At 41.5% G+C, this 23,068-nt stretch overlaps 1 protein-coding gene across 8 annotated transcripts in view; it reads left to right on the top strand.

Moving 5' to 3' along the window:
• The window catches only part of DCX (doublecortin), a 398,761-nt gene that overhangs the window by 285,256 nt on the left and 90,437 nt on the right, over positions 1-23,068 (top strand). For all 8 annotated transcript variants that reach the window (XM_061409497.1, XM_061409498.1, XM_061409496.1 and 5 more), the window contains one exon: positions 332-672. In XM_061409497.1, the coding sequence (XP_061265481.1) occupies positions 332-672 (341 nt within the window). The remainder of the gene's footprint in view (positions 1-331; positions 673-23,068) is intronic.

Raw genomic sequence — 23,068 nt, 5'->3', positions numbered from 1 at the left:
AGAAGTTAATAGACATTTCAATTCCAGTAAAACAATGTCAAGATTGAGAACCCCACTTGGTAGATTATACTTAGAAATATTCATTGTCCTTGGGACCCTTAGCTTTATAGGATTTTTTACTAAGTATGCCATTATAATGAAGACTATTTTGCTGATTACTTGCCCTTGAATTTGAATGAACCAAACTGTTAGAGAGCCTAATTAGGAATGGCACATGAAGTTTGTTATTATCATCATTTCTCCAAAAGTCCTACTCCAAGGTCAGTGTGTATTAGTCTTGTTAGAATAGTCCATATACCTGCTATTAATCACCATGCATTTCTTCCCTTAGGGGAAAGCTATGTTTGCTCCTCAGACAACTTCTTTAAGAAGGTGGAGTACACCAAGAATGTCAATCCTAACTGGTCTGTCAATGTGAAGACATCTGCCAATATGAAAGCCCCTCAGTCCCTGGCCAGCAGCAACAGTGCCCAGGCCAGAGAGAACAAGGACTTTGTGCGCCCCAAGCTGGTGACCATCATCCGCAGTGGGGTGAAGCCTCGGAAGGCTGTGCGTGTGCTTCTGAACAAGAAGACAGCCCACTCTTTTGAGCAAGTCCTCACTGATATCACTGAAGCTATCAAACTGGAGACCGGGGTTGTCAAGAAACTCTACACTCTGGATGGAAAGCAGGTAGGTACTTTTTTTTTCCCCCCAAATTACTCTTCATTTGTTCTGAATCCTTAGTTGACCATCTTAAACCTCAAACATCATTTTTGGTTGGGAGATCCTTCCTCCACCTCTCATTATCCCTACCTGATATGTTATGTCTCATTTGGAAGAAATGTCCATTCAGCAGACAATGCAATGGAATAGGAATCTGAAGCTTCAGAATGCAATCTGCTTCTGACTTACCAAGTAGAATGGTCACTTATTAGCTTCCTTGTCTGCTAAGAAAAGATGTGTTGAAACCTAGGTCCTACATACTCTTTTGAATATGAATTTAGCTTGCATGAGGCAACCTTGATTGTTCAATGTATGTGACTGGAAATGAGATTTGTGCACTCATTTCCTGTCTGATATTCTTAAATTGGTACTCAACATCCATTCTGATGAAAAGAAGTTGAACTGACCACCGTATTCTGTGAAAGGAGTCATATATGGGGGAAGAACTGAAGTCCTTGGTTTGTTGTCTTTGCCTCACACAAGACTACATTTTTTTCTCTCTTTTCCATGTGACATAGCTGTCTTAATTTGGCTCCACTGATGGTTTCTGTGAGAAAGGGACTATTTCAGGATCCTAAAATTAGCCCAAGAAAGATGCTGACATCTGTTCCTCTCCAAATCAGGTTCTGCATGTCACTGGTTATGTTACTAAAGTACCACCTATATTAATATCTGGGAAAGAATGCAACCAGGCGTCTCCATCTGACAGATGCACCATTCTCTTGAGCATGGGGAGCTGTAAATATATGACAAAAAATGTTCCAAGGAAAGTGGAACAGTGGCTGGTTCCTTTGCCTCTAAAGAGAATCCTGGTCCATCATCAGACAAGACAAGTGTGGATTATTATCAGTCCATACTTTCCACCTCTTAAAATACCTTTGGTGTTTGAACTATATAGATTCTTAAAAAAAAATTGATTCACTATATCAGAATTATGAGTGTTCAAATGCAGAGCTATGTCTCCTTCCATCATTTCTATTATATACTGTGCACTACAAGATTTTGAGTTGCTGGGAAAATGCAACTTAATGTACATGGTGATTTGGATAAATGTGTGCCTTCTATCTGTTCCCCACCATTTTGTGATCTGAGAGAAACCTGGAGGTATTGGTTGTATGTGATTTGTATTGGTTGAATGTGGTTGTGCCAAAGCAATGGGTTTGTCTGTGATGTGAAAAGTTCTAACTCCTAAGTATCTGTCTAAAGCATATCTGTTTTTTGAGGACCAAGTATATATTGAACAGGAGCTGTCCAGGAATAGGAATACTCATCAGAAACCTAACCTCAGAGAAGTAGGGCCTAGGAATTTTATGATCAGTGGATCTTAGAGTTTAGGGTGACCTTAGAAGCCATGATATTTAATCTCCCTTCCATGGCAAGGATATAATCTACAACCATTTCAATTTCATAAAAGCCTATTTCACTGTTGAACAGCTGGAGTTTTTAGAAAGATTTTTCTAACATTAGGCATAATTCCGTTTCTCTGTACCTTCAGCCTCTTGAAGAAGTACAGGACAAATACAAACCAGGAACATCAGACTGGGATTTAGAAGGCATAGTTTCTAATCTGGATATTGCTACTTACTCTGTGACCTTGGGCTAATCACGTAACTATTCTGAGGCTCACGCTTCTCTGCACAAAAGGGCTAATCACATCTGCCCTTTCCATGCCCACAGGATTCTCATGAAGATCAAATGAAATCATGGATATGAAAGCAGTCTGGAAATCAAAACACACGATGTAAATATGTGTACATACAATTCATCGTGAAGTGAGATAAAATATGTAAATTTTCAGACAATTTAAATACATATTAATAAATGTTAGCTCTCTTTCCTCAACTTTACCTTTCTATGATTCTTACCACAAATTTCCAGCATTTTATGGGATGTGCATTCTGTCAGCTATGCATTCCTTGCCATTCTGGGATTGTTCCTAATAATAATAATAATAATAATAATAAAGGACACCTCCACCTCCTAGGTAAGCAAGCTCCAGTCCAGTGATGGTGGATTTTCATCCTATAGCAAGCTTTCCAAATCCTTTCAAGAATGGGTTCCCATTTCTTTGGGGAACACTTTACAAAATATCAAGGTATGATATGGTGTGTGTATAGACACGTCAGGGAGGAGTGTGCAAGGGAGCAGAACAATGCCTTGGCAGACATCAGTGACTCTGCACTTACTGTTCGTTCTCTTTAAATTGTCTCCCTCTCCCTACTCTGACCCCTGGGGTCATCTTTTAAAGTCTGGTCCCAATCTAATGTTATTTCTGTAAATGTCTGTCTCCATCATGCGAAGTTAAAGTAATTTTAATCTTTTTTTTTAAATGCTCACCTCCTGATACACAGTGGATGCTCTATAAATATTTGTTGATTGAATGGGTTGTTTGTGCTCAGTCTTTCAGTTGTGTCTGACTCTGCAAGTCCGTAGACTGTAGCCCACCAAGCCCCTCTGTCCATGGAATTTCCCAGGCAAGAATAGAGTGGTTGCCATTTCCTTTTCCAGGGGATCTTCCCAGGCCAGGGATCAAACCCACATCTCTTGGGTCTCCTGCATTGGCAGGTGGGTTCTTTACCACTAGCGCCAGACTACACTTAGGTCCATCAGAAGACATAGCGGGCTTCCAAAGGGGTTCATATTCCATCTGGGAAGCTCCTATTACTTACTTAGAAGTCACTGAGGGCAGACTATTAAAGAAGTTTTTTTCCCAAAGTATATTCTGAGGACTGAACCCATTTCCCCACTCCCAGAAGCTCTTCATGAAAAGGTTTTGTGGTCAAATAAGATTGTGAAATGCTGCACATTATGTACCTTTCTTAGAGACTCACATTGCCCACTGGCACGTTAAATGTTCTGAGAAATCCTGCAGAAAGGAAATCCATTTAGACTCAGATTTCCCAATCTGAAGCTTCCCTCATAGCTCAGTCAATAAGGAATCTGCCTGCAATGCAGAAGACGTGGGTTGGGAAGATCCCCTTAAGAAGGAAATGGCAACCCACTCTGGTGTTCTTGCCTGGAGAATTCCATGAATAGAGGAGCCCCGCAGTCTACAGTCCATACAGCTGCAAGAGTTGGACATGACTTAGTGATCAAAACACCACATTTCTCAATCTTATTTAACCACAAACATATTTCATGGAATACACAGATACACACACACATGCACACACACACACACACACACACACACACGAGAGAGAGAGAGAGCACTATGAAATACTGTTTATAGAATATACTGAATGATTAGGAACTAACTGATCTTACCTCACTGGTAAGATTGCCATACATAGGGTGACCCATAAATCAAACATTGTTATATGGTTACAGCAAGGACATTAAATAAGAGATTTAGAGGTATGAGGACAAAACCTACTAATTACAAAATAGGTACTGAGCATACTGAAAGTGGGAGCCAAATTCAAAATTTTGGAGCCCAGCCCATTTCCCAATTCTAGTGATGACAGCCCTCATGTTAACACCTGTCAGTCACTTTGATTACTACTAGGTATTCTTACTACTTGGGAATATGATCTTCCTCTGTGCATGCTGAAGGCACACGTGTTACAATGACTTGGACTTGCTTGGCTGAGATTCCATGCCTGTCTTTGGCTAAAAGTGGCACCAGGCAGAAATGATGAAGACAGTCCAGGCTATTTGTTATGGAACGTTTTTATCATGAAGTCAGGACCATCACTTGGTTTCAGTCTTGCTCTAACTGGATCCCAAATGGACCAAATCAAGTAGTTTTCAGGCCCTTTGTTTAAATAATGACCAGATAAAACAGCCCAGTTGATTATACCTGATTTATTGTTGCTTCCGGAGAAGGCAATGGCACCCCACTCCAGTACTCTTGCCTGGAAAATCCCATGGACGGAGGAGCCTGGTAGGCTGCAGTCCATGGGGTTGCTAAGAGTCGGACACGACTAGGCGACTTCACTTTCACTTTTCACTTTCCTGGATTGGAGAAGGAAATGGCAACCCACTCCAGTGTTCGTTCTTGCCTGGAGAATCCCAGGAATGGGGGAGCCTGGTAGGCTACCGTCTATGGGGTCACACAGAGTTGGACACGACTGAAGTGACTTAGCATAGCATTGTTGCTTCTGTTCTCATGTGTACCATTTGACTGACTGGCTCTGATGATTGACAAGCAATCTGAATATGGCTCTCACCTCTTTTTCTGTTTTTATTTTGTTTGGACTTGCTTTTGGAGCCTTTGATCTTTTTAGGGCTTATGTTTTGCTGATGTAGAAGACCAGTTTCCTTTGAGATATTTGTGGTCTGTGTAGACAGTGAAGCTGAAGTGAAAAAAGTCCAGGTGTTATTCACTTAGTTGTGTCTGATTCTTTGCGACCCCATGGACTGTAGCCTGCTAGGCTTCTCTGTCCATGGAGTTCTCCAGGCAAAAATACCGGAGTGGATAACCATTTCCTTCTCCAGGGGATCTTCCTGACCCAGGGATCGAACCCAGGCCTTCTGCATTGCAGGCGGATTCTTTACTGTCTGAGCCACCAGGGAAGCTCAGATGGGGAAGCTAACCATCACTAATAGGATGAGGTCCCTATTCCTCACTTCAATAAGAAATTGCTAATGGAATAAGGAGTAGTTGGTAGGGCCCTGGCTACTCCCAGGGGCTATAATGGATTTCTAGGCAGTCAAGGCTTCCCTGGTGGCTCAGACAGTAAAGAATCCACCTGAAATGCAGGAGACCTGGGTTTGGTCCCCCTGTTGGGAAGATCCCATGGAGAAGGGAATGTCTACCCACTCCAGTATTCTGGCCTAGAGAATTCCATGGACAGAGGAGCCTGGGAGGTTAGAGTTCATGGGGTCACAAAGAGTTGGACACAACTGAGCAGCTTTCACTTAACTTCACTTCACCTAAGGTAAAACATGATGAAGGGATGGATGGTGATACATATTAGTTCACTCTCAGGTGAGGTTGTTCTTTTGATTCCTGGAGTGGTTGCAGTGTGTTGACAAAATTCAGTTCAGTTCAGTTTAGTCGCTCAGTCATGTCCAGCTCTTTGCAACCCAATGAACTGCAGCATGCCAGGCCTCCCTGTCCATCACCAACCCCCAGAGTTCACCCAAACCCATGTCCATCGAGTTGGTGATGACATCCAACCATCTCATCCTCTGTTGTCCCCTTCTCCTCCTGCCCTCAATCTTTCCCAGCATCAGGGTCTTTTCAAATGAGTCAGCTCTTCGCATCAGATGGCCAAAGTATTGGAGTTTCAGCTTCAACATCAGTCCTTCCAATGAACACCCAGGACTGATCTCCTTTAGGATGGACTGGTTGGATCTCCTTGCAGTCCAAGGGACTCTCGAGAGTTTTCTCCAACACCACAGTTCAAAAACATCAATTCTTCGGTGCACAGCTTTCTTTATAGTTCAACTCTCACATCCATACATGACCACTGGAAAAACCATAGCCTTGACTAGACAGACCTTTGTTGGCAAAGTAATGTCTCTGCTTTTTGATATGCTGTCTATGTTGGTCATAACTTTCCTTCCAAGGAGTAATCGTCTTTTAATTTCATGGCTGCAATCACCATCTGCAGTGATTTTGGAGCCAAAAAAAAATAAAGTCTGACACTGTTTCCCCATCTAATTCCCATGAAGTGATGGGACTAGATGCCATGATCTTCATTTTCTGAATGTTGAACTTTAAGCCAGCTTTTTCACTCTCCTCTTTCACTTTCATCAAGAGGCTCTTTAGTTCTTCACTTTCTGCCATAAGGGTGGTGCCTTCTGTATATCTGAGGTTATTGATATTTCTCCCAGCAATCTTGATTCCAGCTTGTGCTTCCTCCAGCCCAGTGTTTTTCATGATGTACTCTGCATATAAGTTAAATAAGCAGGGTGACAATATACAGCCTTGATGTACTCCTTTTCCTACTTGGAACCAGTCTGTTGTTCTATGTCCAGTTCTAACTGTTGCTTCCTGACCTGCATGTAGGTTTCTCAAGAGGCAGGACAAGTGGTCTGGTATTCCCATCTCTTTCAGAATTTTCCACAGTTTATCGTGATCTATACAGTCAAAGGCTTTGGCATAGTCAGTAAAGCAGAAATAGATGTTTTTTCTGGAATTCCCTTGCTTTTTCAATGATCCAACAGATGTTGGCAATTTGATCTCTGGTTCCCCTGCCTTTTCTAAAACCAGCTTGAACATCTGGAAGTTCACGGTTCATGTATTAAATTATCCAACTATTAATTTCTATAATCAAGCCACATGTTGACCCTTTATGGTTAAATGTCATTGACACACAAAAACTAGAACCTAAATTTCTGGTTCATTTGGTAGTAGTGGCTTAGTAGATACATGGTCTAGCCTTGAAGTCATTTCCATTAAGCACAGGGCATGGTGATTCTGTTAGAGATTCAGAGCTTTAATAATAGACTTTTAGCTGCAGCTGTTTCTCACGCCATCCATTTTCATGTTATAGTTACTGGGATCTCTAGTTGCAGTTTTGTCCACGTCCAGGTTCTATACAGTCACAGATTCCCTATGGCTTCAACATGCCTGCCTAAGGGATAAGTATGGCCTTTAGTATTTGTGTTAGCTTTGTTAGGCCAATTTTTATTTTTATTTTTTTATTTTTTTTATTTTTTTTTAACATGTCTAAATTTTATTTTATTTTTAAACTTTACATAATTGTATTAGTTTTGCCAAATATCAAAATGAATCCATCACAGGTATACATGTGCGCCCCATCCTGAACCCTCCTCCGTCCTCCCTCCCCATACCATCCCTCTGGGTCGTCCCAGTGCACTAGCCCCAAGCATCCAGTATCGTGCATTGAACCTGGACTGGCATCTCGTTTCATACATGATATTTTACATGTTTCAATGCCATTCTCCCAAATCTTCCCACCCTCTCCCTCTCCCACAGAGTCCATAAGACTGTTCCATACATCAGCGTCACTTTTGCTGTCTCGTACACAGGGTTATTGTTATTGTTATCATCTTTCTAAATTTTTAAAATTAGATGAATTTATTTTCTGTTTCTGTCTATATCTTTCTAGTACCAACTACTTGAACCAGGAATTTTAGGTTTCAGAATAACAGAAAATAGGTTTAAATGATTCCCAGATTACCCAGAGCATTGGAAGCTAGAACAGGAATTTTAAGAAATGTTTTGAATAATAAGATGGCAGAATAGGAAAATGAGAGCACAAAGGGTATTTGAACTGCTGTTAAGTATTCCAGGAAACACTTTCTCCTTCCATCTTGCTATGCTAAATAACTGGGTGCTGGAAGCACAAAGGTAATTGCAGGCAACACAGGAAGACTAGTTGGATTTAACCTTGGAAATGTTGAGCGCATTTCCCAAGGTGGATATATCTTTATTTTGCTTGTGTAGGCATTTCTTCTCCATGCTCCCCCCTCTCCCCCGCATCTCAGCCCCCTCCAGCCACATCTGGTCTTAGTTATACTCCTTGGCCTTCAGGTCTCCCATAGCCAACCTCTCTCTCCTCCTAGTGCTATGTCCTGTCAATCAACATTGGGCTCAATAGAAAAGGCCACATGGACATAAATTATGCCCCCAAAGGGAGGTCATTTATCATTGACCTTCACTGAACAAAACCAAGGCTGGAAGAGTAATGTTTGTATTACCTAAAGTTCCCTCTCCTCAACCTTCCACAAATTGGATTCCTGGAGACAGGTTTTGAGAGGATTGGCTTGAGCATGAAATAGAAAAGAGCAGAGAAGTAGAGCCAGGCTGGGCCTTTTGAAAAGAGATGGTTTGCAAACTACTTTGCCATATGTAGTATAGACTTCAAGCTGTCTCATACAAAGGTAGATTTTGTACTTTTAAAGCAGGCTTAAGGGGATTCCTTGGCAGTCCAGTGGTTAGGACTTGGCACTTTCAATGCCGGGGCCCAGGTCCAATCCCTGGCCAAGGGACTAAGATCCCACAAACCACTTGGTATAGCCCCCTTTCCTCTCAAAAAAGAGATCTTATGATGGAAGTGGCCCAACATCAAATATATTGATTTTCTGGAAAGAAAGGACCAAGTATAGTCTGGTGATTGGTTATTTCCTCAGCAATTTATCATCTTCAGTTCAGTTCAGTCACTCAGTTGTGTCCAACTCTTTGCGACCCCATGGACTGCAGCATGCCAGGACTCCCTGTCCATCACCAACTCCTGGAGATTACTCAAACTCATGTCCATTGAGTCAGTGATGCCATCCAACCATCTCATCCTTTGTTGTCCCCTTCTCCTCTTGCCTTCAATCTTTCCCAGCATCAGGGTCTTTTCAAATGAGTCAACTCTTCACCTCAGGTGGCCAAAGTATTGGAGTTTCTGCTTCAGCATCAGTCTTACCAATGAACATTCAGGACTGATTTCCTTTAGGATGGACTGGTTGGATCTCCTTGCAATCCAAGGGACTCTCAAGAGTCTTCTCCAACACCACACTTCAAAAGCATTAATTCTTCAGTGCTCAGCTTTCTTTATAGTCCAACTCTCACATCCATACATGACCACTGGAAAAACCATAGCCTTGACTAGATGGACCTTTGTTGACAGAGTAATGTCTCTGCTTTTTAACATGCTGTCTAGGTTGGTCATAATTTCCTTCCAAGGAGTAAGCATCTTTTAATTTCTTGGCTGCAGTCACCATCTGCAGTGATTTTTGAGCCCAGAAAAATAAAATCCGCCACTGTTTCCACTGTTTCTCCATCTATTTGCCATGAAATGATGAGACAGGATGCCATGATCTTTCTTTTCTGAATATTGAGCTTTAAGCCAACTTTTTCACTCTCCTCTTTCACTTTCATCAAGAGGCTTTTTAGTTCTTCTTCACTTTCTGCCATAAGGGTGGGGTCATCTGCATATATGAGGTTATTGATATTTCTCTCGGCAATCTTGATTCTAGCTTGTGCTTCCTCCAGCCCAGCATTTCTCATGATGTACTCTGCACATAAGTTAAATAAGCAGGGTGACAATATACAGCCTTGACGTACTCCTTTTCCTGTTTGGAAACTCCTTTTCTGTTGTTCCATGTCCAGTTCTAACTGTTGCTTCTTGACCTGCATACAGATTTCTCAAGAGGCCAGTCAGGTAGTCTGGTATTCCCATCTCTTTCAGAATTTTCCACAGTTTATTGTGATCCACACAGTCAAAGGCTTTGGCATAGTCAATAAAGCAGAAATAGATGTTTTTCTGGAATTCTCTTGCTTTTTTGATGATCCAGCAGATGTTGGCAATTTGATCTCTAGTTCCTCTGCCTCTTCTAAAACTAGCTTGAACATCAGGAAGTTCATGGTTCACATATTGCTGAAGCCTGGCTTGGAGAATTTTGAGCATTACTTTACTAGTGTGTGAGATGAGTGCAATTGTGTGGTAGTCTGAGCATTCTTTAGCATTGCCTTTCTTTGGGATTGGAATGAAAACTGACCTTCTCTAGTCTTGTGGCCACTACTGAGTTTCTTCAAATTTGCTGGCATAGTGAGTGCAGAGCTTTCACAGCTCAACTGGAATTCCATCACCTCTACTAGCTTTGTTCATAGTGATGCTTCCTAAGGCCCACTTGATTTCACATTCCAGGATGATTGGCTCTAGGTGAGTGATCACACCATTGTGATTATCTGGGTTGTGAAGATGTTTTTTGTACAGTTCTTCTGTGTATTCTTGCCACCTCTTCTTAATATCTTCTGCTTCTGTTAGGTCCATACCATTTCTGTCCTTTATTGAGCCCATCTTGGCATGAAATGTTCCCTTGGTATCTCTAATTTTCTTGAAGAGATCTCTAGTCTTTCCCATTCTGTTGTTTTCTTCTATTTCTTTGCACTGATCATTGAGGAAAGCTTTCTTATCTCTCCTTGCTATTCTTTGGAACTCTGCATTCAAATGGGTATATTTTTCCTTTTTTCTTTGCTTTTGGATTCTCTTTTTTTCACAGCTATTTGTAAGGCCTCCTCAGACAGCCATTTTGCCTTTTTGCATTTCTTTTTCTTGGGGATGATGTTGCTCCCTGTCTCCTGTACAATGTCATGCATCTCCGTCCATAGTTCATCAGGTACTCTATTAGATCTAATTTATCATCTTAGAGTTTTATTGTTGATGAAATGCTGTAGGCTCTGAGCAGTGATGTAGCTGGGCCTTGGTCATTTTAATCAAAACTTTGACACAGTATTCCAGTCTCTCATACTGAGTAGTCTATCAATATCCAACATTCAGCAGATGGAAAGAGCTGAAACTGAGATTCAAAGACCTGAATTCTAGTCTTCCTTCTATTTTCCACTAGTTATATGTTTTGGGAGCCAACCAAATCTCTTTTCTGGACCTCAGTTTTTGAGATAAGTACATGACCTACCAGAGTATTTCTAGCTCCATGGTAACAGAGTAGTCATCTTACAGTGTTGCTTCTGTTTAGGTATTTTTCACCAAGCTGCTACTCTTCTCAAAGTCCTCCACCTCTCTATCCTCCTAGTCTCTCCAACCTGATGTAGTAATCACCTTGGTGGATATGTTATTTTCTACGATGGTTCCTAAAGGGATTTACACAGTTCTTATATTCAGATCTTTCAATGTCTGTGATGACATTACCAGAGAATATTTTCAAACGTAATTTTGATTTGACTTCCTTTTCTTAACAATGTGGATGACATGAGCAGCAGAGGGTGGAGGAATCACTAAACAAAACGAAATAAAAGCCAGCTTGCTAATTGTTGCAAGCATTTGACATTGCCATTAATAAGGTGTCTTCAACATAATAGTGCTATTTTCAGTGCAGAAAAGGAATATTGCCAGTGGGAGAGGTTAGCATCAGAGCTATTTCTTAAGTAATCAGAAGAATCATTAAGTGGGAGTTTATCAGGGAGTTGATTCCATGAACAACCTTTGAAGTAACTGGCCTCTTGTTTTTAGTTCTTTATTTTCATCTTTCCCATTATTGCCATTCCCTCAAAGTGGAAGACAATTCATTATCTCCAAATTCAGTTTTTAAAATAGCTGTATTGAGATATAAACCTTTGTGTGTGCTTAGTTGCTCAGCTGTGTCCGACTGTTTGCAACCCCATGGCCTATAGCCTGCCAGGCTCCTCTGCCTATGGCATTCTCGAGGCAAGAATGCTGGAGTGGGTTGCCATGCCCTCCTCTAGGGGATCTTCTCAACCCAGAGATCGAACCCAGGTCTCCTGCATATAAACCTCATACCATACAATTCACCCAATTCAAGTGCACAATCCAATAGCTTTTAGTATATTCAGACAGTTGTGCATCCGTCACCAGGATCAATTTTAGACAGTTTTTATCATCATGAAAAGAAACTCTACACCCTTTAGACGTCATGTTCCAATCCCCCGACCACCCTTTATTCAGGCAACCACTTATCTACTTTCTGTCTCTACAGATTTGCTCATTCTGGACTTTTAATATGAATGAAATCATGCCACATATGATCTGTTGTGGCTGACTTCTTTACTTAGCATGTTTTCAAGGTTCAACATGTTGTAGCATCGCACTATTTCATTCCTCTTTATGGCTGAATAATATTATATTATTATAAGAGGATATACTACATTTTATTTATTTATTATTGAATGGAAATTTGAGTTGTTTCAACCTTTTGTTATTATGAATAAAGCTGCTATGAACATTCATGCTCAGATTTTTATGTGGGCTTATGTCTTTATTTATCTTGGATAAACACCTAGAAATTGTATTGATGGGTTGCATAGTATGTATGTTTAAAATTTTAAGAAACTGCCAGACTATTTTCTAAAATGGCTGTACCATTTTACATCCCTACTAGCAATGTATGAGGATTCTTCACATCTTGCCAACACTTGTTATTGTCTATCTTTTTATGAGTCATTCTAGTGGATATAAAATGGTATCTCATTGTGTTTTTTTTATTTGCTTATCCCTAATAACTAATGGTATCAAATATGTTTTCTCATGCTTATTGAACATTTGTGTATCTTCTTTGTTAAAATGTCTATTTAGATCTTTGCCATTTAACAATTAAATTATTTCCTTATTATTGAGTTATAAGAATTTTTATATATTCTGGATATGTCTTATATCACATGTATAATTTCCAAATATTTTCTCCTAGTCTGTAGTATGTGTTTCCATCTTTTTAATAGCTGTCTTGATTTTTCAAGAGTGAATTGTTTTATTTTCCTGAAATCCAGTTTATTAATTTTTGTGTATCATGTGAGTTAAGGGTCAAAGTTTTTTTCCTTCCTTCTTTTCTTCATTCCTCCCTCCCTCACCCTCTTTCTTTCTGTCTGGTCTTTCTTTTTTTGTAAATGTATATTCAACATTTCCAGCACCATTTGTTGAAAAGATAAGACAGACTTTTTTTTTTTTAAATGTGAGTTTAATCCAAGAGTTAGAAATAGCAATGACCCATATATCTGGCAAGTACCTTGACTTCAAAAGTTAGCAGCCAAATTCTGTGAAGTTTTCTCTTCCAAGAACTTTGGATATGAACTAACAGCACAGAAGTTTCTCTTGTATAGATGTTCTGAAACAGTAACTCAATCCAAAGCTATAACAGTGAGGTTGGCTAAGCCTCATTAAGTAGGAAAAACATAAGAGGGCTCAAGAGAACTTAAAAGGACCTATTGTTCCTTGGCAGTGCCCCCATGCTCTAGACTCTTGGTGTTCTCATCCCACACCCAGCCAAACTTGCTTATCCCATGTCATATCCCTTCAGGGTGGTGTTACACAGGATTGGGCCTGGGGGGTAGGGAGATGCCAAGAATTGCTTGGATTACTTTTTTGGGGAAAAGCTTAATTAAGATATAATTCACATACCATATATTTCACCCATTCAAAATATACAATTCAATGATTTTTTGGTGTATTCATAGACATGTTGCAGGCATTACCATAGTCAATTTTCATCACCTCAAAAAGAAATTGTGTTAACTTTTAACTACCTCTCCCTACCTCCTATTTCTCCTATCCCTAAGCAATCATCAATCTACGTTCTGTGTCTATAGATTTGCCTTCTCTGGACATTTTATGCAGATGAATCATGTAGTCTTTTGTGCCTGGTTCTGTTCACTTAACATAGTGTTTTAGGCTCATCTATTCGGACACGACTGAAGCAACTTAGCAGCAGCAGCAGCAGCATGTTCTAGTATATATTTGGATTTAATTTCTTTGTATGGATGGATCATATTCCATTATATGATTATACCACATTTTATGTACCCATTCATTGGTTGATGGACATTTGAGCTGTTTCCATCTTTTGACTATTATTACTAATGTTGCTATGAGCATATGTGTGTAAGTTTTTGAGTGGCCATATATTTTTATTTCTCTTGAAGATATATTTAGTAATAGAATTCTTGGGTGCTGGGGTTTTTCCTCTTGCCTAACCACCAAATTCATGTTCCTAAAGCATGTACCCAAAAGACTACTCCAAGCAACAAAATTGACAGTCTTTTTTTTTTTCTGTATAGAGATTTGGCCAAGAGTTCTTGCCTAAGGGAACACTAGAAGGAAATATGAGTGTCCTTTTAACAAATTTTCTTAAAGCTAGAGCAAATACAAAGAAGTCATTTCCCTCTTCTTTTTATCTTAGTCCCACCCTGACCTTTCTAACTCTCGAGCATCAAGGAATCTTTCTAAAAAGAGGGAACTTCTACTACAAAGAATTACAGGCTTTTCCCTAACCACCAAAGCTTCTTTTAAAAAAGTATACCAAAAGGGATCTCCAGAACCCCAGCCCATCTATTTTTCCTAGATTTAGAATACTTTTATTTTTGATATCACAGATTCTACCCTCTCCAGGTCTTGTGATATTAGCTCTTAAGGGGGAAAAAAGAAGTTTGTGTGTAGAGAGCCACCACAATCCTGTATACATTATTAGCTCAGTGGTCTTTATCTGAAGCAGTTTTGCCCCTAAGGGGGCATTTGGCATTATCTAGGGCTTCCTTTTGAACTATGGTGTTGGAGAAGACTCTTGAGAGTTCCTTGGATTGCAAGGAGATCCAACTAGTCCATCTTAAAGGAGATCAGCCCTGGGTATTCTTTGGAAGGAATGATGCTAAAGCTGAAACTCCAGTACTTTGGCCACCTCATGTGAAGAGTTGACCCATTGGAAAAGACTCTGATGCTGGGAGGGATTGGGAGCAGGAGGAGAAGGGGACAACAGAGGATGAGATGGCTGGATGGCATCACTGACTCGATGGACGTGAGTTTGAGTGAACTCCGGGAGTTGGTGATGGACAGGGAGGCCTGGAGTGCTGCAATTCATGGGGTCGCAAAGAGTCAGAGACGACTGAGCGACTGAACTGAACTGAACTGAGGGCTTCCTTTGTGGCTCAAATGGTAAAGAATCTGACTGAAATGCAGGAGACACAGGAGATGTGGTTTTGATCCCTGGGTTGGGAAGATCCCCTGGAGGAGGAAATGACAACCTACTCCAGTATTCTTGCTTGGAGAATCCCATGGACAGAGGAGCCTGGTGGGCTACAGTCCATGGGGTCACAAAGAGTCAGATATAACTGAGCAACTAACACTTTCATTTTCACTTTCAGAGACATTGTTGGTTGTCACAAATGAGGGTGAGATGCTACTGAAATCTAGTTGGAAGAGGCCAGGGATGCTGCTTTACATCCTACCATGCACAGAACAATTCCCCACAGCAGAGAATTATCTGACCCAAAATGGCAGGAGGGCTATGACTGATAAACTGTGTTACAGGAAATAGTGCAAGGCAAACATGGCAGAAGATGAATCTGAGAAGAAGTCAAGGGAAAGATTCAGGAATAACCTTATAAAAACTACATTACAGAGCTTGGATATTATCCTGTAGAGAAGGAAACCACTAAAGGATTTTAAGCAAAGGAACAGTATGATCAGATTTGCAGTTTGGGTTAGTCACTCTCTTGTTCTGGATTTGAGGAAGACAAAACCAGTAGGGAGACCAAGTAGAAGATTGTGTGGTAGTATAGGAAAGAAAATAGAAGGATCTAAGCCCAGGCAGTGGTATTGGACATTGTTGTTATTTAGTTGCTAAGTTGTGTCTGACTTTTGTGACCCTATGGACTGTAGCCCACAGGCTCCTCTGTCAGTAGGATTTCCCAAGCAGGAATACTGAAGTGGATTGCCATTTCCTCCTCCAGGGGATCTTCCCAACCCAGGAATCAAACCCACATCTCCTACATCTCCTGCACTGGCAGGCACATTCTCTACAGAGACACCTAAATTACTACAAATGTAGCAGTTTAGAGCATCAGCCACTTATTATTTCACAGTTCTATAGATCAGAGCTAAAGCAGCCTTGACTGGGTTCCCTGTTTAGGATCATGCAAAACTAAAGTCACAGTGTCATATGGGCAAGACTCTTACTGGGAGGCTCTGAGTATGAATCTGGGCTTCCTTGATGGTTCAGCAGTAAATAATCTGCCTGCACTGCAGGAACCACAGGAGACACAAGTTCGATCCCTGAGTCAGGAAGATCCCCTGGAGAAGGAAGTGGCAACCCGCTTCAGTATTCTTGCCTGGAGAATCCCATGGACAGAGGAGCCTAGTGGGCTACAGTCCGTGGGGTCACAAAGAGTCGGACATGACTGAAGCGATACAGCACGCACGAGGATGAACCTAGGTCCAAGCTCATCCAGATTTTTGGCAGAATTTAGTTCCTTGGAACTGTAGGTCTGAGGTCCTCACTTCCTTGCTGATTGTCAGCTGGGAGCCATTTTCAGCTTCTGGAGGCTACCAACATCCTTCTCACATGTCTCTCTCCATCTTCAAGCCAACACAGTTACATCAAATCCTTTCAGGCTTAGCATCTCTCTAATTTCCCCTTCTGCCAGCAGTCAGAGTAAACTCTTGCTTTTGAAAGGCTCACGTGATTAGGTTGTTGCTACCTGTGTAATCTCCCCCTTGATGAAGCCCAAGTCAACTGATTATTAACCCTAATTATATCTGAAAAGTCCCTTGGTGCCATATAACATAACATAATCATAAAAATAACATAACATGTTCCCATGTTCCTTCCATATTCAAGGGGAGGAGATTATACAAGGGCAAGGATCATTCTTAAAATTTTGCCTGTCATAGGTGAGGAAGGATGAGGATTCATGTGACTCTGAGGTTTATGGGTAGATTGTAGAGCCATTCACTAGACTAGGGAAATCCAGGGCAAGAAACAGAGCTTAGGTGTATTGAATTTGGGATGCCTTGCTATATCTGAGTGGAATCTCCAGAATATAGTGGTATATATGGGTCTGGCATCTGGAGAGAGGTCTGGGCTGGAAATAAGTAGATTTGGGAATAATCTGCAAACAACGGTGGTTAAAATCAGGCAAGTAGAGAAGTTGTTCCAGGAAAAGACCATGGGGAGATATTTGCATTAAGGGGATGAGTAGGAGGAGGAGCCAAGGAATTGATAAAGAGGTCTGTGGATAACTAGATGATGTGTCCAGAGAGGCTAAGAGAATAGTTTTGAGATAGGAGTGTGCAAGTGTGTCAAATGTGACAGAAAATGTCTATTTCAAATGACAATTTAGGTTATTAAACCAGTCAAATTCAGGTCATTCGAACAGTCATTATGGCTGGAAATAGGAGGCAAAATTTTCCAATCGATCAGAGGGCAGAGTCTGGCTCAGGAAGGTCCTCAGAGGCATGTAGGCAGATGGAGTCATGAGTGGGTCAGGCTATGGAATCTGATGCTTTTTGGCAGTGCCCATGCTCCAGATCTATCGTAACTTGCTTGTCCAATGTTTCATTTTCCCAGCGCTTTCCTCTCTGTCAGCTCCTGTGTTATATGTCGTTACCAAAATGCCCTTCTGGTATAACTTATGTCATGTGTGTATTTTAATATGCAGAGCTAGCCGTTTATCTATTGTGCCCTGCCCTGCCTTATAACTTTAAGCTGTATCCCCAGCTAAGTTAGACCTTTTTCAGAGCCTCCATCTCAGCTCACAGATTCAGTTGGTAAGGAAATCATTCCTTACTATAATGTTATCTCCTATCAGTTTAGAGAATATTTCCCAAATTGTGTTATATGTAATACTAGGACAAGGAGGCCTGGCGTGCTGTGATTCATGAGGTCTCAAAGAGTCGGACACCACTGAGTGACTGAACTGAACTGAGTCTGATCAGAAGTTCTTTGATCAAATAAATTTAGTAACAATGCACAGTATAGTCCCCTATCGATAAAAGACTCCAATAACCCCTCTATAGAGAAACCTGCTTGATTTTGTTTAGACCAGTGTTCCCCAAACTTGTTTGAACACCAAACTTATTATTAAAAAATAAAAATAAAAAAAACTATGACCATACGGTAGAATGCACTTTGGGAATCACAGGCCTCTGCCTTGGGTATTTATTTGCATTTTAATTAGAGAAGCTTAAAAAGGAAAAAAAAAAAAAAAAACAGAACTTGAAGGCCCAAAGGAGTAATTAAATGGAGAGAAAACAGGCACCATTACATTCTGACAGGGGTGATAAACTGGAGCATGGGAGCCTTTGTAGACAGAGTATCAACAATCACCACGAAGGCAACACCTTTTTACCCATGTTCAGTGTAGGGCTTGAGCACACTTGTCTCTGATATAGACTTGAGGGGGAAAAGAAGAAATTGACCAAAAGGGAGATTTGTCTAGATGTTTCAAGAGTCGCCCAGAGTTGTAAGAGATTAGGAGAATCTTTTGGTCATAGGAATTCAAGTTCAGCTTCGCTAACAAGAGTGATAAAGAGTCAGCAACGTCAATTCCATTGCCAGGTTTAGAACCTTCACAGTAGATTTAGTCCTGTATAAAGCAGTACCCCTTCCACTAGCCCATGGTGCAGAGTAAGGAATCAGAGACAGGTTCACTAATGAGACTTAACTGCCATAAGTGGTGCTTGCCATTTATGTAGGCTGCATACTTCCTATTGCACCAAGTCTGGGCTTCTCCAACTGGCAACAATTTGGCAGACCCTAGGGGTCTGAACAGCTTGCCCCGCACGATAATATCCCTTCAAAGAGGTTTGGGGCCAGAGACCAGTACCTCCTGAAGTCTCTTATGTCTGCATATGCGTGCCTGTGCCCTGTTTCTTTTAAGTATGGGCTGTCTCATCTGATGAAGTCGTATATAAATATTTATATGTCAGGACATTTCTGGTCTTACTCACCAGAGACATTACAGCCTTGATAAAAAGCTTCCCTCTGGCAGTCTTTGCCTCCACAGTTTATTTAATATGGCAGTTGATAGGTGAACTTCCTCTTGCTGTTTGCAAAGAGGATGGGGCCTTGCCTTGCTTGAAGTTTCAAGTGTTTGGCTTGTCGCCTGCTGCGAATTGATGTTTGTGCTTTCCCAGGGACTCCTCTGATTAAGAGAAGTGTGGGTTCTCCAGTGGGCCATCCTACCCTTTAGGTTTCAGATCTCCAGTACTAGCTGATAAACTTACAGATGCATGATGACTGGTGGGCCCTAGGCAACTTTTGTCTCACTGGACCCCTTTCTCCACTTAAAAAATAATTGCCACTACATTGGTATGAATATATTAATATTATATGTTTAAGTATTTTGTATAATCTAATTTTTTTTCTGATTTTAAAAGACATTAAATAATGCTCGTGCATGTGTGCTAAGTCACTTCAGTTGTGTCTAACTCTTTGTGAGCCTATGGACTATAGCCTGCCAGGCTTCTCTGTCCATGGGATTCTCCAAGCAAGAATACTGGAGTGGGTAGCCATTTTCTCCTCCAGGGGATCTTCCTGACCCCAGGATCAAACCCACAACTCCTGTGGCTCCTGCATTGCAGGCAGATTCCTTTATCACAGAGCCACCAGGAAAACAGGGGTTCATAAACATATGGTGTGTCCTGGCACTGTGCCTAGTGTACCTAATGAATTGTTGTTGTTATTTATTTGCTAGGGCTTCCCTGGTGGCTCAGAGGTTAAAGCATCTGCCTGCAATGCAGGAGACCTGGGTTTGATCCCTGGATCGGGAAGATCCCCTGGAGAAGGAAATGGCAATCCACTCCAGTATTCTTGCCTGGAGAATCCCATGGATGGAGGAGCCTGGCGGGCTACAGTCCACGGGGTCGCAAAAAGTCAAACACAACTGAGCGACTTCACTTTATTTGCTAAATCATATCCGACTCTTTTGTGAGCCCTGGACTATAGCCCACCAGGCTTCTCTGTCCATAGGATTTCCCAGGCGAGATTACTGAAGCGGTTTGCCATTTCCTTCTAAAGGGGATCTTCCCGACCCAGGGATCAAACCCACATCTCCTGCATTGGCAGGTGATTCTTTATCACTGAGCCACCAGGGAAGCCCACCTAATGGATAATCAGCCCTAGATACAATGGGCTGTTTTCTAGGCTGGCACTGTGAGCTCACATGAGCTAAGCAGTGACTAAAGAGCAGTAGCTTCTTAGACCTCCCAGTGAATAACTAAGTACCAAGCAGAACTCTTCTCCAAGTTCAGTTCTAACATATTTTACCCACTGTTACAAAGCATGATAAAATGTTGTCCTTAGTCAGCATTTTCTTTGGCCTGGTTGATAAGTGTTGGGAATAGGAATCTGCTTCTTCAGCATCTTTACAGAGAGACTTCAGGGATTGATGAATGGCATCGTTCATTTTCAGGCTGGAACTGCTTCTGTCATTTAGCCTGCAGCACTGCAGAAGGCAGCTGAGTGAAAGGGGGTGTGGAAGTTGATTAACAATGAGATAGATTACTGCAGCTCATCTGGAGAAAACAGGCTTGGGGCTGGCTTTAATCCATGTCTGTTTTTAGTGGTAATCGATATAGATACTTCTTTTTCAACCCCAACCGTAATCTTCCATAGCAACAGCCTGGAATGGGGTTCACAATGCTACCACTGCTGTCACATGGGCTGCTGAAGTGTTTATTAATGAGCCCCACCTGAAAGCTGATGGTGGCTGGAACTGGGTAGAACTGATATAGAAGAGGAGAACTTGGAGGGGTCCCCCACCCATGGGGTATACTTTACATAGCCACCCTTGCTTTTGGATTTTCCTCCAACTGGGACTAGGCTTGGACTCACACTGTAGAGGAAATAAATAGTTGTTACTGAGCAGGCTAAAAACTCCTAGCCCCACTTGGCTTAATAGTCCTGGCTCTGGTTCAGTTCACTGAGTGGTATGGAGTTTGGCTACTCCACAGGGACCTTGCTGAGACCTTGAGTTCAGATTGAGCAATCTCTCTCCCTCCCTTCTTGTAAAGCAAAAATTCTGTTTAAATCAATATGTTTCCATCCCCCGAGCTGAATGTGGCTTTCGAGGATGACAGCATCAACTCCATACTGCCCTTGCCCTTGTCAAGCCCTGACCTGAAATAGAACAGAATTGTGTGGGGTAGCTGGGTTTGTATATGTTAACACATACAGCATAAATGCAAAGATACAGACCCTGGGAATCTTCACACAAAAGGCAGAACTGGTGGGGATACAAAACAAAAGTAATCAGAGTGAAATAGAATTAGAAAGAAGTGAAGTTGATCAACGCTTGCTGTCTCTAAGAAACTTGCCTTTGGAAAACAAAGGAGAACGTGATTTTCCATTACTTACAATAGGTCAAGGGTCTGCAAACTATAGGTTTAAAAGTTAAAAAGAAGAAAAATATATGGTGGAGACTGGTTGGGATCATAAAGCCCAATATATTTATTGTATGGTCTGTGTTAGCCAGGAGTCTTCAGAGAAACAGAACCAATAAGATACAATCTAGTTAGGAAGACATGCTCCATACCGAGAATAAAGCTTTAAATCCTGTAGAATAAAATACAAACACTTGTTGAGAGCACGGCCTTGTCTTGTTCACAGATATATCCTCAGGACCTAGAACAATATCTTGACCATGGTACACGCTTAATATATTTGTTGAATGAATGAGAGAGTAGAGAATGACTTAGTGAGTAGGTAGGTAGGTTTGGTCACTCAGTCATGTCTGACTCTTGCAACCCTGTGGCCTGTAGCACGCCAGGCTCCTCTGTCCATGGGATTTCCCTGGTAAGAATAATGGAGTGGGTTGCCATTTCCTTCTCCAGGGGCTCTTCCCAACCCATGGTTCGAACCTGGGTTTCCTGCATTGCAGGCAGACTCTTTATCAACTGAGCCAGTACTAAAGGAATGCATGCACACTTAGATGAGGGACAGGTGGAAGAAATTTGGGCAGGCCTTCTAATAGAGAAGAGGGTATAGTGAACTCAGCTGACTTCCCTGGTAGTTCAACTGGTAAAGAATCTACCTGCACTGCAGGAGACTCCGGTTAGATTCCTGGGTCGGAAAGCTCCACTGGAGAAAGCATAGGCTATCCACTCCGGTATTCTTGGGCTTCCCTGGTGGCTCAGCTGGTAAAGAATCTGCCTGCAATGCAGGAGACCTGGGTTTGGTCCCTGGGTTGGGAAGATCCCCTGGAGAAGGGAAAGGCTACCCACTCCAGTATTCTGGCCTGGAGAATTCCATGGACTATTCCATGAGGCTGCAAAGAGTCAGACACAACTTTCACTTTCATAGTGAACTCAACAGAGGAAGCCAAATGGCCCAAGGGTGATATTTCTGAAATGCTGGATTTTTATACATAAAGGTAGAAGGGTTAATTTAAGGACCATATATGTTTGAACATTAGGGAAACTGAAGCCATCCTGAAATAAAGGTCTAAGCTTTGAAGTAGAAATATGTAAGTTCTATCTCCCATCTTAGAACTGACTTAATTTTTAACTATTGGCAGTCATTTAACCTTTCTGTGCCTCAGTATCCTCATCCAAAAAAAGTGCAAATAACATTCAGACTCAGAATGTCAGAGATGGGAGAAGGCCTAAACCTCATCTGGTTCAGGGGGTTTCAGTCCTGGCTGCCCCTTAGAAACACTTGGAGAACTTTTGGAAGTCCCAGTGCTCAGGCCTGGCCGCACATCAGTCATCCTTGGAAATGGGCCCAAGTAACAGTATCAGTATTTTTTAAATCTCCCCAGGCAAGGCAATGTTCAGCCAAGATTGCAAACCATTGTTCTAGTCCAACCCTCTCATTTTATAGATAAACTGAGGCCCAGGGCAGGTTAGGGAACCTGTTCAACCTACCTCATATGGTCATTAGAAGGATAATATTAGATCATAAAACTTTAGAGGTAAAAGGGACCTTGGATATCAAAATAACTGTGAAAGTGCTCCTAATAACATAACACATTATTCATGTGTTTATTGTATCAACAGAATCAGAAAATGTTCATTGGCAAGCAGGCCAAACATCCCCTCTGTCATTAAATTACACTAGAAGGACATTCTCTTTTATTTTCCAGGTCTCCCTAAATTAGCAAATGAATAAATGTTCCACTCCAGTTATTAGATTGAATCATTGGTAAATAAAGATGGCACACATGCTTGTGTCTGTGCTCAGTCGTGTTTGACTCTTTTCGACCCCAAGGACTGTT

The sequence above is a fragment of the Bos javanicus genome, chromosome X (genome assembly GCF_032452875.1).
Source record: "Bos javanicus breed banteng chromosome X, ARS-OSU_banteng_1.0, whole genome shotgun sequence".
In the NCBI taxonomy this organism is placed as follows: Eukaryota; Metazoa; Chordata; class Mammalia; order Artiodactyla; family Bovidae; genus Bos; species Bos javanicus.
Note: the sequence above shows the minus strand (reverse complement) of the source record. Positions and strands in the feature narration are given on the sequence as shown.